Source organism: Salvia splendens, chromosome 11, assembly GCF_004379255.2.
Source record: "Salvia splendens isolate huo1 chromosome 11, SspV2, whole genome shotgun sequence".
NCBI classification, from domain to species: Eukaryota; Viridiplantae; Streptophyta; class Magnoliopsida; order Lamiales; family Lamiaceae; genus Salvia; species Salvia splendens.
In genome coordinates this window covers 12,002,336-12,014,746 of record NC_056042.1, presented here as the reverse complement: position 1 = coordinate 12,014,746, position 12,411 = coordinate 12,002,336, and the positions used below count along the sequence as shown (strand labels likewise).

General features: G+C 46.0%; 1 protein-coding gene across 4 annotated transcripts; it reads right to left on the bottom strand.

Annotated features, from left to right (window-relative positions):
* Nucleotides 1-8,346: 8,346 nt before the first annotated feature.
* Nucleotides 8,347-11,076, bottom strand: LOC121754272. 4 transcript variants are annotated; one of them, XM_042149644.1, is made up of 3 exons: nt 10,846-11,076; nt 10,624-10,751; nt 8,347-9,919 (listed from the first exon to the last, which is right to left on the bottom strand). In XM_042149644.1, the coding sequence occupies exons 2-3, from the start codon at nt 10,729-10,731 to the stop codon at nt 8,816-8,818; spliced, it is 1,212 nt and encodes a 403-aa protein (XP_042005578.1). In that variant the 5' UTR covers nt 10,732-10,751; nt 10,846-11,076; the 3' UTR covers nt 8,347-8,815. The 4 variants fall into 4 exon arrangements, with proteins under 4 accessions (XP_042005578.1, XP_042005579.1, XP_042005577.1 ...); XM_042149645.1 differs by having other exon boundaries at nt 10,629-10,751; XM_042149643.1 differs by having other exon boundaries at nt 10,624-11,076.
* Nucleotides 11,077-12,411: the final 1,335 nt, after the last annotated feature.

Here is a 12,411-nt window from a genome sequence, read left to right as displayed (position 1 = left end):
CAACCCCTCCAAGATTCACCTTGAAGGGTTTGAGGGAGGGTATTGACAATTGAAACATAAAATGAACATAAAAAATATCTCACATCTTTGTACACAAAGAGCTTAATCCACTATATAAGTCTCATGGGCCTCTCCTCCTATCACCAATTGGTTTTAGGATGAAACCCATGGATTTCTATCATTTACCACTGATATTTGCTCGGGGCCACCTGGTCTCGAGACCGGTGAGGTTGTTGGACACGTGAACTATGTGGCGTGATGCAAATGGGATCGATGAAGGGCTGCTGCAATGGGAAGACGATGGGGGTGAAAATCCATCATGGGAGCCAATGGCGTTGATCCGAAGGCGATTTCCTTTGCTCCTTGAGGGCAAGGAGCTTGCTAAAGGAGGACTTGATACGAGAACAACCCCGACCGTCGCACCGGGATAGGCGTCGGAGAGCAGTGAGAGGGGTGTGGACTACGACATGGTTGACATTGGGAGACAGGTGCCAACCGCGATCAAGGAGTCTGGGCCTAGACGCCGGACTCACCCGCCCAACAGATTTGGAGAGTTCGCCTCTCGATAGTTATTTGTTTAATAAGTAGTAGTTAGTTATTTTTCCGTAATTAGTTTTCTTTGAATAATTTATTTTTGCAAAGAATGATCGAGTTGAGCGCTCCTCTCCAGGTTTTCTTTGTTGGTTCTTTCCCTGGCCGTAAGTTGAACCAACCATGGGTCCTTAGTTTATAAGTAGGTGTTTGATATCTTTTCAAAGCAATGAATATCAATTATCGCCTATCTTGTTATTTTCCCGCTTTCTTGTATTAAAACCCTAAATCTCCAAGCGGACAACAAGATTTCGCCTCCCGGGACTTCTTATTATATGTTTCCGACATCACGATAGGGGAAAACCCTTATCATCATCGCACCTCATCTTGGAAGATTGCGCGAGGTGGTTGCCTTTGGCGTAGGGTCTGATTGTATCTGACATTTGGCAGACAATGCTAAGTAGGAGGCTTCATCATGAGCATGATTTTCCGCTTCTTGTACTTCCGCTGGTCCGATTCTGCGCTACCGACGTAGTCATAGCATTGATTGTATTTGACATTTGGTTGACAATGCTCAGTAGGAGGCATGTGCATGATTTCCCTCCTCTCCTTCTCGTTCCTCCGCTCGTCCGATTCTGCACTCCACTGGTACGATTCTTCACTCCTCTCCTCGTTCTTCCGCTCGTCTGATTCTGCACTCCACTGGTACGATTCATCGCTCCTCTCCTCATTCTTCCGCTTGTCCGTTTCTGCACTCCCCTGGTACGATTCTACGCTGCAGACATTCGGCAGCTCAGTAGGAGGCTTCATCATGAGCATGATTTTCCGCCTCTCCTTCCGCTGGTCCGATTCTGCGCTACCGACGTAGCCATGGCTTTGATTGTATTTGACATTTGGCAGACAATGCTTAGTAGGAGGCTTCAACTTGAGCATGATTTGCTGCCTCTCCTCCTCGTCCATCAGCTTGTACAATTCTGCACTCGGCTTGTACAATTCTGCGATGCAAACGTGGTCACCCCTTGGATCGTATCTGACAATTGGCAGACAATGCTCAGTAGGAGGCTTCATCGTGTGAATTTTCTAGTACCATCCTGCACTACGGACGCAGCCATGGCTATGATTGTAGCTGGTTTTTGGCAGACAAAGTGATACGATCCCCATGCAGGAACCGCTTCAGCCGGTCGATGAGTCCGCACGCGAAGCCGAAGGGACGGAGGAAACGCCGACCCTTATGGAAAGAGACATGCAGCCGTCGATCGCGACGACAAAGGGAAGGAGAAACTGATGATCGCCCGACTTGTTCGGAGATTACGTTCCCAAGTAGTGTTAGGAGTATTTATTTCCTTTTATTTATTTCTTATTTTTGGATATTAGCTTATTTTGGTTATTAATTTATATTGAAGAGTCGAGCGTAATTATAAGCTCCGTTTCGGGTTTTCTTTGTTGGTTCTTTCCCGAGATGCATTAGGATTAGGAGTCGAACCAACCATAGGGTCCTTAGTCTATAAATAGGGCTATGTTCATTAATTTACTTATCAATAAAAATTATCTTCGCCCAAGTCTCTTGCAAGAAAAGCAACAAACCCTAACCCACAGCTGCCCGACGGGAAGGATTACCCGCGCACAGCATAGCCAAACCCCTCCGCCGACCCTACGCTAGGGCGCCGGATCACAGCTTGCCGACGAGCTTCAGCCGATGGCTTCCGTTAAGGGAAAATACCTTAACATCTGGTGCTTTCATCCGTGAACTCATGAGTCGTTTCAACAATTACGGTAAATCTGCATGGGGCGTTAATCGCCCGGATACGTTTCATAATGGTGCTTCTCGTCGGCCGACTTTTAACATCAGACGCAACGAGATCTTCCAGCGCCAGGATATCGACGATGGCGACTTGGAGGGTCGCCTAACCGGGGAATCGCATCGTGAAGACCCCGTGACCGAGAAACTTGATCGTTTACTGGACAAGATGGAGAAGTTTGATCAATGGAAGGATGCGACGGATCGTCGCTTGGCGAGCTTGAATCCAGTGGTGTCGCGAGGGACACAACCCCCTCTAGGGGTCAACGACGCTGACGAGGAGGAGTATGCCGATTTCAGACGAGGGAAATCGGGGGAGACAGGTTTTTGCACGAGAAACCCTAATTTAGGGTATCACGAGTTGGCGCCGGAGGAGAGGGTTCGACGCGCCGAGAAGGTCAACAATGGCTCCGAATGGGACCCACCAACGACTCGGTATGGTCGAACTTGTTGGGACCCTCCCCAGCGATATTACCCAGCCGCCGTTGAGTTTGACCGGAACCAGGTATCAATGAAGCCACCCCGGTTCGATGGGAGAGAGGCTACAAATTGGATTGCCAGGGTTCAATATTACTTCAATCACGTTATGATGCTTGAGGCACAACGCCTTCCTTCACTATGCAGTTATGTTGTTTGATCCGCCGGCGTCTGAATGGGTGTTTAATTATTGCGCGAATAAGGAGTTTGTTACATGGCCAGAATTTCTGGAGGATGTTCGACACCGTTTCGACAAACAGAGCTTCAAGGATTATTTTGGGTTGATTGCTAAGCTAACTCAGACAGGCACAGTTCTCGAGTACCATGATACATTCGAGAAGTACTTGAATCGGGTCTAGGGGGTTCCGGAGGCAAAACTTTTTACTCTGTTTGTGGCGGGACTGAAACCGGAGATGCAAGAGCGTCTGACGTTACACCGACCAACATCTTTGGCGGCAGCCATGAGGCTATCCTTGGAGATCGCGGATACACACTCTGAACGCGCAAATCTGCAATCCACTTCAACCTTCCAGCGCAGACAATGGACTGGATGCGATAACCGAACCTCAGCGGGTCCAACGGGGTCACAACCGCCGTCGGGTACTGTCGCCGGGGCGAAGCCTGCACCAGGTCAGCAACAGCAACCGAAAGAGTAGCCACGCCAGCCGATGATTCGGGTGTCACAAGCAGAATTGGCCGAACGTTCACGTCTGGGTTGTGTTGGCACTGCCCTGAAAAATGGGTGGCGGGCCACGTGTGCAAACAACGTCTCCTATGTTATGCAGACGAAGATGATGTGTTGGAGGTGGATGCCTCAGACAAGGAGATAGTGGAGGAACTGGAGCCGAAGGAGGTGGCGTATGTACATGCCTTGCATGAAGGTCGTAGGTCTCGACCATTATGCGTTGTGGGAGCGATTCAGGGTCGCGATGTGAGTGTGTTGATTGATACAGGGAGTGATCGAGACTTCCTACACCCAGATATTGCGAAATCCTTGCATCTTCCCCTGTCCCCGATTCGACCTTTTCGGGTGATTGTCGGTAATGGCGAGGCTCTTCTATGCTCTCATGTGTCTAGACGGACGGAGTTGGAAATGCAGGGTTCCACTTTCTTGGTAGATCTGCACATTTTGCCGGTACACGGGCCGGATGTTATCCTAGGGATGGATTGGCTGGAGTCCCTGGGAAAGGTGGCTGCTGATTTCGCATGCAAAACACTGGAATTCAAACACGGGGATAGGACAGTAGTTTTGAAAGGGAAGCTGCCGCCTCCCCGCCGCGCTAATCCCTAGTTTTTATCCTCGCTTTCATCTTCTGGCGATGACGTGGAATGCTTTGAGATACTGCTGCTACAGCCCGAACAGCCCGACTCAGAACCGGAGAGCAGAGACGAGTTTCCCGCGGGTCTGCCGCCCGGGGTGTTATCAGTTTTGGAGCAGTTTCGGGGCGTTTTCGGCACACCAGTGGAGATGCCACCTTTTAGACCCTTTGATCATCGTGTGCACTTACTGCCCGGGACACGACCGGTTAATGTGCGTCCTTATAGATACCCTTACTTCTAGAAAAATGAAATAGAGAGACAGGTCAAAGACATGCTTGAACAGGGTATTATTCAGAGAAGCAACAGTCCGTTCTCGTCACCAGTGCTCCTTATTCTCAAGAAAGACGGCACTTTCCGCTTCTGCATTGACTATCGGGCGCTGAACAACGCCACAGTGTCGGACCATTTTCCTATCCCCACGGCGGATGAGCTTTTTGATGAATTGGGTAAGGCGCGTGTGTTTACTAAGCTGGATTTGCGATCGGGTTACCATCAGATCAGAATGCATGATGAGGACGTATTTAAGACCGCTTTTCGCACCCATGACGGCCACTTCGAATTCTTAGTGATGCCTTTTGGGTTGACGAATGCACCTTCTACTTTCCATGCGGCAATGAATTCGATTTTTCAGCCCATGTTACGAAAGTTTGTCATTGTGTTTTTCGATGACATACTGGTCTACAGCCCATCGCTGGAGGTTCATGGTGAACACTTGTCCGCCGTACTAAGGGTTTTGCAAGACCACAGCTTCTTTGTCAAGTTATCAAAGTGTTCCTTCTGCAGCTCCACCGTCGAATATTTGGGCCACTTGATTGGCGATGGATCCCTTAAGGCCGACCCCAATAAAATTAGTGCTATGATGGCTTGGCCGAAACCGAAGAATGTGAAGCAATTACGCAGGTTTTTGGGCCTAACCGGGTAGTACCGTCGTTTCATAGCCGGGTACGCCGTGATCGCGTCTCCTTTGACGGATCTATTGAAGAAGGATGCTTTTGTGTGGACTCTGGCGGCGGATTCTAGTTTCTTGGATCTGAAAGGCGCCATGACAACGGCGCCTGTGCTGCGTCTGCCCGATTTTGAGAAGACTTTTTGCGTAGAGACGGATGCCTCTGATACGAGTATTGGCGCGGTTTTACTCCAAGACAACCACCCCATTGCTTTTTTCAGCAGAAAACTGGGTCCTCGCCGCCGCGTCGCTTCTACATATCATAAGGAGTTATACGCGATAGTAGAGGCGGTTCAGAAATGGCGTCAATACCTACTAGGGAGAGAGTTCATTATTAGGAGCGATCAAAAGAGTTTGAAGGAATTGCTCCAGCAGATAGTACAAACGCCGGATCAGCAGCTTTATGTGCGAAAACTCATGGGCTATAAGTTCATTATCGAGTATAAGAAGGGGAGCACGAACCGAGCAGCTGACGATTTGTCACGCCGCGAGGATACCGACCAGACCGACCCGCAGGAAGGCGCGGCCTCGGACGCCGAGAAAGGCTCCGACGCAGGACGGAGTGGCGCGCTACTTGCGGCAGCATCACACCCTATTCCGCAGCTGTTGGATTTGCTGCGACGGGAAACCTATTCGTCCCCAGAGATGCGAGAAATCACGGCCGATATAAAGGAGGGACGAGCCCCGCCACACTTAACCTTGGTGGACGGGCTACCGCCGTATATTTGTGGGCTCGCGATCATTGGCCCGGACGCCTATATTGACCGAGTATCATAGCTCGCAGTCGGCAAGTCACCCCGGGTTCGAGCGTACGCTGCGTCGCGTGGCTGCAGATTTTTACTGGCCGAAAATGAAGAAGGAGGTAAAGCAGTTCGTGGAGGCTTGCATTGTGTGCCAGACGACGAAGTACTCTACCCAGAAGCCTGCAGGGTTGTTACAACCGCTACCAATTCCGTCCCAAGTGTGGGAGGACGTTTCCATGGATTTTATTACGGGCTTGCCTCAATCCAGGGGCTACACTGTAATCATGGTGGTCGTGGACCGTTTGTCTAAATATGCACATTTTGCCTCATTGCCGACGACTTTTGTTGCGCTGAAAGTGGCCCATGTGTTTATTAATACGGTTGTCCGCCATCACGGCTTTCCGAAGACGTTGGTCTCTGACAGGGACTCGGTGTTCTTAAATTAGTGTTGGAAGGATTTGATGCGGCTTAGTGGCACGAAATTGAACTTTTCAACGGCTTACCACCCGCAATCAGACGGTCAGACGGAGGTTCAGAACAGAGGATTGGAGCAGTATCTGCGGGCTTTCACTGCCGATCGCCTGTCCAAATGGTCAAATTTTCTACCGTGGGCGGAGCTGGCTTTGAATTGTTTCCATCATGCGAGCTTGGGCATGTCTCCATATATGGCCCTCTATGGCCGAGACCCGCCGAGCTTGATTTTTGCGGAACCATCAAGGTCGACGTCTCCGGAAACGGCAGACTTGATACGCCAACGGGGGGAGTTATTGGTGGAGTTACGCCGGAATTTGGAGCGCGCACAACAACGTATGCGTGAGTCTGCCAACAAACATCGACGCCATTTGGAGTTTAAGGTGGGCGATATGGTCCTTTTGAAGCTACAGCCATATCGGCAGCACTCGGTGGCTCGCCCGCAGTCGGCCAAGCTGGCGCGTCGCTACTATGGTCCGTTCGAGGTGTTGGAGCGTATTGGACCAGTCGCGTACCGGTTGCGCTTGCCGGAAGGGAGTAGGATTCACAACTTCTTTCATGTAAGCCTCCTTCGGGCGTTTGTAGCAGGCGGTGACTCGGGACCGACCATGGAGCTGCCATCGGAGTTTTTTGGGGGCAGGCCGGTGGTTTATCCGGTCCGGGTGTTGGACAGGCGAGTGTTGTGGCACGAAGATCGACCCTTGGAGCATGTGTTGGTTCGTTGGTCCGATGGTACGGAGTCACCATCGTGGAAACCACTTGAATTGGTGCAGCGCTAGTTTCCGAATGTGCTCCTTGAGGACAAGGAGGTTGCTATGGAGGGGGGAGTTGATACGATCCCCATGCAGGAACCGCATCAGTCGGTCGATGAGTCAGCACGCGAAGCCGAAAGGACGGAGGAAACGCCGACCCTTATGGAAAGGGACACGCAGCCGTCGATCGCGACGACAAAGGGAAGAAGAAACCGACGACCGCCCGACTTGTTCGGAGATTACGTTCCCAAGTAGTGTTAGGAGTATTTATTTCCTTTTCTTTATTTCTTATTTTTGGATATTAGCTTATTTTGGTTATTTATTTATATTGAAGAGTCGAGCGTAATTATAAGCTCCGTTTCGGGTTTTCTTTGTTGGTTCTTTCCCGAGATACATTAGGATTAGGAGTCGAACCAACCCTAGGGTCCTTAGTCTATAAATAGGGCTATGTTCATTAATTTACTTATCAATAAAAATTATCTTCGCCCAAGTCTCTTGCAAGAAAAGCAACAAACCCTAACCCACAGCTGCCCGACGGGAAGGATTACCCGCGCACAGCTTAGCCAAACCCCTCCGCCGACCCTACGCTAGGGCGCCGGATCACAGCTTGCCGACGAGCTTCAGCCGACGGCTTCCGTTAAGGGAAAATACCTTAACACAATGCTCAATAGGAGGCTTCGCCATGTGAAAGGTCTGAAATCTCTCTTGATTGTTTGATGTTGTGGCTGTGTCTGCAGCTTCTACTTGTAGGGATTTTTTTTTGGATTGGGGATGCATCTGATTCGATTCCCATTATGGCTAACCTCTTCATACTTTGTAATATATGTGAGGAATTTTTATAGAGCTTTCATTCCACTTGGGAAGAATGGAGATCATACATTTGGACACGAATTTGGGGCTCCAAATACAGCTGAGATTCTAACTCTCAATTTTCAAAATATTATAGATAAGATAAACCCACACCACACATATTTATATTATCATAAAAACTGTAATAAAGGTGTGACCTATAATAAGGTTTTAGTGTAAATTATAGCAATTGCACATCAGTGGCAGTTAATGATAGGAGTAGTATTTTTCTGAAAAAAATATTCGGACATGCCTACCTTTAACGATAACAAACACCATCATAAATTATTGAGGGTATCAGATTCTTTGTTTCATTTGAACTTTTTTTCTGTTTCCCCTCACATAATTCTTAGTATATCAATAAACAAGAAACAATGTTCAAAAAACAACAAGAATCCTCTGTTTCAGTCAAACTTGGATATACCAAATTGAACAAAAAACAAGAAAATCTCAACAAAATTGAGAGCTGAATCATCATATCTCCATTAGAAATTCTAGATCAAAAAATGAACATGTTCACAATCTGCAGATGAATCTATTAGCTCACACCAAAAACAATGATGAACGAACCCCCCACCTTCAAGGGGGTGTAACGCACAGTCATAGCGCGTTCATGTAATTATGTAACACCCGAGTTACAATAAGTAGTTCGTAACAGAGCTCGTTTTCTCTTTTTTTCCCCTCACTCATTCCACTGATGCTATCCGTTTGCAAGAAATCAAGCCAAAGAAAGATTATATACAAAGCTCAACCTAAAAAGTCCGAGATGTCCATTTTTTTCATTTTCCCAAAAGCTCGAAGGCAAGATTGATATAAGCATGTAGCATGGTTATAAAAACGTCACACTGCAGCCGTGATTGGGTTAAAGGACATCGTTTACCCGGGAGTCGAGCTGTACAAGAAGATACACGGCCTCATTCGCGTAGTTTCAGCCACTCTCTCTTTCTCTTATGCAATTCCCGGGTAGAAGGAATTTGTATTGATCAGCTGCCTCCAAGAGATATGCAGGGAGATGAACAGCCGAGTAGGAATGTGGGATGGGCCCCATTTTCCCGATTATCTCCTTGAACGTGTACTCCTCGGGTAGCATGTCAAACAAATCAGCCCCTTTGCAGATCACTTTCTGGATTCTCTTAGGGCTCAGGAAATGAGAGAATCTGACACGATCCACGTGGCTGTAGGCTTTCATCTTGAATATGAACTCACTGATCCGTCTAAAGCAGAAGCTACAATGCCACCCGGCATCAGCCAAGATCTCATCAGACTGTCGATAGTGGGCATATCTAGTCTTTCCAGACTGGTATACGAGGATGGACGCCCTCCAGCTGTTGTTATCAAGAAAGAACTCGAATGAGTACAGATAGTTCTTGAGGCGAAGATGGAGAATCGGGGGTATGTCATCACACCACCTCAAGAGATTAATCGTGTGCCTACTTGGGATCTCATCAACATCCGACATTATCAACAAGTCACCATCTTGTATCCCAGCTTGTTTGAGAAGATAATCCAATGCATATCTCTGATACGCCTCTTCAACGAAAGGGTTCTCGCCTCTCTTGAATCTTCCCGGGACTTGTCCGTACGTTAAACGAGGCTCAACAAATTTGAACTGGTCACGGACAGTCGAGAAGAGGTAAGGCTTTGGCAGCCCGGTGAAGGTGGAGTTCGACTCAAGGAGGACAAATTCTGTCACATACGGATACAACTCTTTCCAACGCATCTTGAGGATGTCCACCTCAATGCTGAACAACACTGCATCATAGACACGTCTAGGATACTCACGCATTCCCCAACCGTGAAGCTTACACAGATTCTCCATAGACACATTCTCGTGATAGTAGTGAGGTCTCTCGTCGAAAGGCTTAGGCGGGGACTCCCACAATGGTCTCAGAAAGTAAGTGATTTTCTGGCCGTGGACATATATGACTAAGACGCATGTCGGGATCAACAAAAAGAGAAATAGCAATGCTTTGAAATCGAGGCCACGAAGAATACATCTCAATCTAGCCATGTTCAAAGGCCTTCCCGAATCCTACAGTTTTTACAACCACCAAACAATTTAGGAAAACCGCAACAATCATATATCAGTGTTCAACACCAATTCTAACCAACATATACACAACTTCCATAACTGAATTTATCCCTTTTTTTGTTATATATATATGAACCTCACAAATTGCAAATAAAGAAAGAATATGACTTCCCCATTAGCATTTTCAAGGAGCTCAAATAGCTAATTAATGACTTTCCATAGATTAATGAAAACCATCCAACAAACCACAGAATAATTCCTGCAGACATAAGAGCAATACAACTGAATATTCAAGAACTTGAGCTACATAATAAATTCAGAAAAGGACATTCTATTTGGATCCCACTCTAATAAAAAACCAGAAATACTAAATCAAACTAAAAATCTTAAACTTTCGTTTGGCAGATATATTCTCAGAAATAATTACATAAATGGGAAAATGTGATCTGATCCCTCAACAAAATACACAAAACAAGGTCTAAAATTACTCCAATAAAAAGAAATTTCAGATATCCTTCATCCAAAGAGTCAAAATCCAAAAATTAATGTTTCATTAACTATTCTAGTTTACAAAAAAATGTGTAACTAATTTAAAAGCAAACAGAAACAGGACACTAAAGAATTTTCTGAAGAAAAAGCCCACCCTATTTGTGCCATACATACAAAAAAAAGAACCCCAAAACCAAAAAAGATTAAATTTTTACCTCACCACAAGCATCACCACAAGCATCATCTGATTTCTTGGAACAATTCCGAGATCCTCCTTCCGCCATCATATTCACCTTCTCCCAAATTCTTGAAACGCCGCTCATCTCTCTATCTCTACCTCTACCTCTATCTAAAATCACCAAAAAATTTACCCTCTTTATCTCAAGATCAACAAATGTCGACCCAAATTAAATCAAACAAGAACCAAGTGAGATCACCCTCAAAGTTGGAAACTTGACCGCTGCAACCTAACGTAATTTCCAGACCCCTCAAATCAAATTTATACTCACAGGAGTAAGAAGCAATAAAAAGCCCCTTTTCGAATTACCCCCAAAAAAAGATTTAATTTTTAGACAACGGAATAAAAATTGAAAGAGACAGAGGGATAAATCATAAATGAGTATGTGTGTGTTTTGTTAGCACTGGCGAATGTGTGGCAGTTGTCAAGATTACAATGAAAGCCGTTTTCTCTGTCTTTTTACAGACATATTTGGGAAGTATTTAATGCAATGGAATAGAAGGGTTGATTTGACTGAAGTATCCTCGACGAAAAGGATACTGGATTAAGGTAGGCATGGGTAATTTGGTCTTTTCCAGTGGAAATTTTGGAGCCATTGGGCATGGTCCCTATGGCGTGTCCATTGACTTGCTCAGGACCGTATCTGCCAGTAAGGTGACATTCGGTTGCCATGACTAATATCATGAGACTATCAATCTAGGATTAAGTTGTGGGATTATTTTAGTTGGAGGGGGAGGCTATGACTAATTATCATGAGACTATCCATCTAGGATTAAGTTAAAGGGTTCAATCTTATGCACCAAACATGATACATATTTAATCATGCGATTTAATCTTGCCAACCGAACACCCCTAAGTAAATGGAAATGGAGAGCTCAAATCTATGTAGAGATAATCCGACAAGTTCAAATTTATTAACGAGTTAAGATTTAGATTTAGTGACTTAGACACGGAGTATAAAATTTTTATTTTTATAAAACTATACCTGTTAATACTCCCATCGTCCACAATTAGGACAATCATTTGAGTTTGACATGATTTAGGAAATTAAAAAAAAATTGGGTGAAAAAAGATACTGAAATACTCCTCCGTCCCCGCAAGAATATACACCATTTCCTTTTTATTCCGTCCCACAAGAATATGCACTTTCTAATTTTGGAAAGTCCTTTCTCTCTAATGAGGTGAGACTCATTCTCCACTAACAAACCCTTAATTACTTTTTCTCTCTACATCTCTCTTACTTTATCAATTTTACATTAAAACTTGTGCTGACCCCAAAGTACATATTCTTTGGGGACGGAGAGAGTATGAGATCATTTTTGTATATTAGTTTTATAATAAAATGTCGGTGGTATGAGTTAGTAGAAAGTGAGATGTACCTACCATTTATAGTAAAAGTGAACCGAGACTCCTAAGGGCACCCGGAATGGGGGCCAAGCGATCGGTCCCCTATCGCCTCTAATAGGTCACCATTGTGGGGAGGGAGGCCATCTCCATCCCCCACCGCCTCCGCCCCTGCGCCGATCGCAAGCCTCAGCCGATGGCAATATCGGCTCCGCATCGGCCTGCGATGGGCCTCCATTGCAGTGGCTCGGGCAGATGATGGAGCCGATATCCCCTTTTTAATTTTTATTTTAATTTAATTCAATTTTTAATCCATTATATATACCCCATTCTCCATCAATTCACATTCATCCATTTCCAATCTCAATTTCAATTTTATTACTCTCTCCACGATGATATGAACTTCAACAATAAGGTGCCC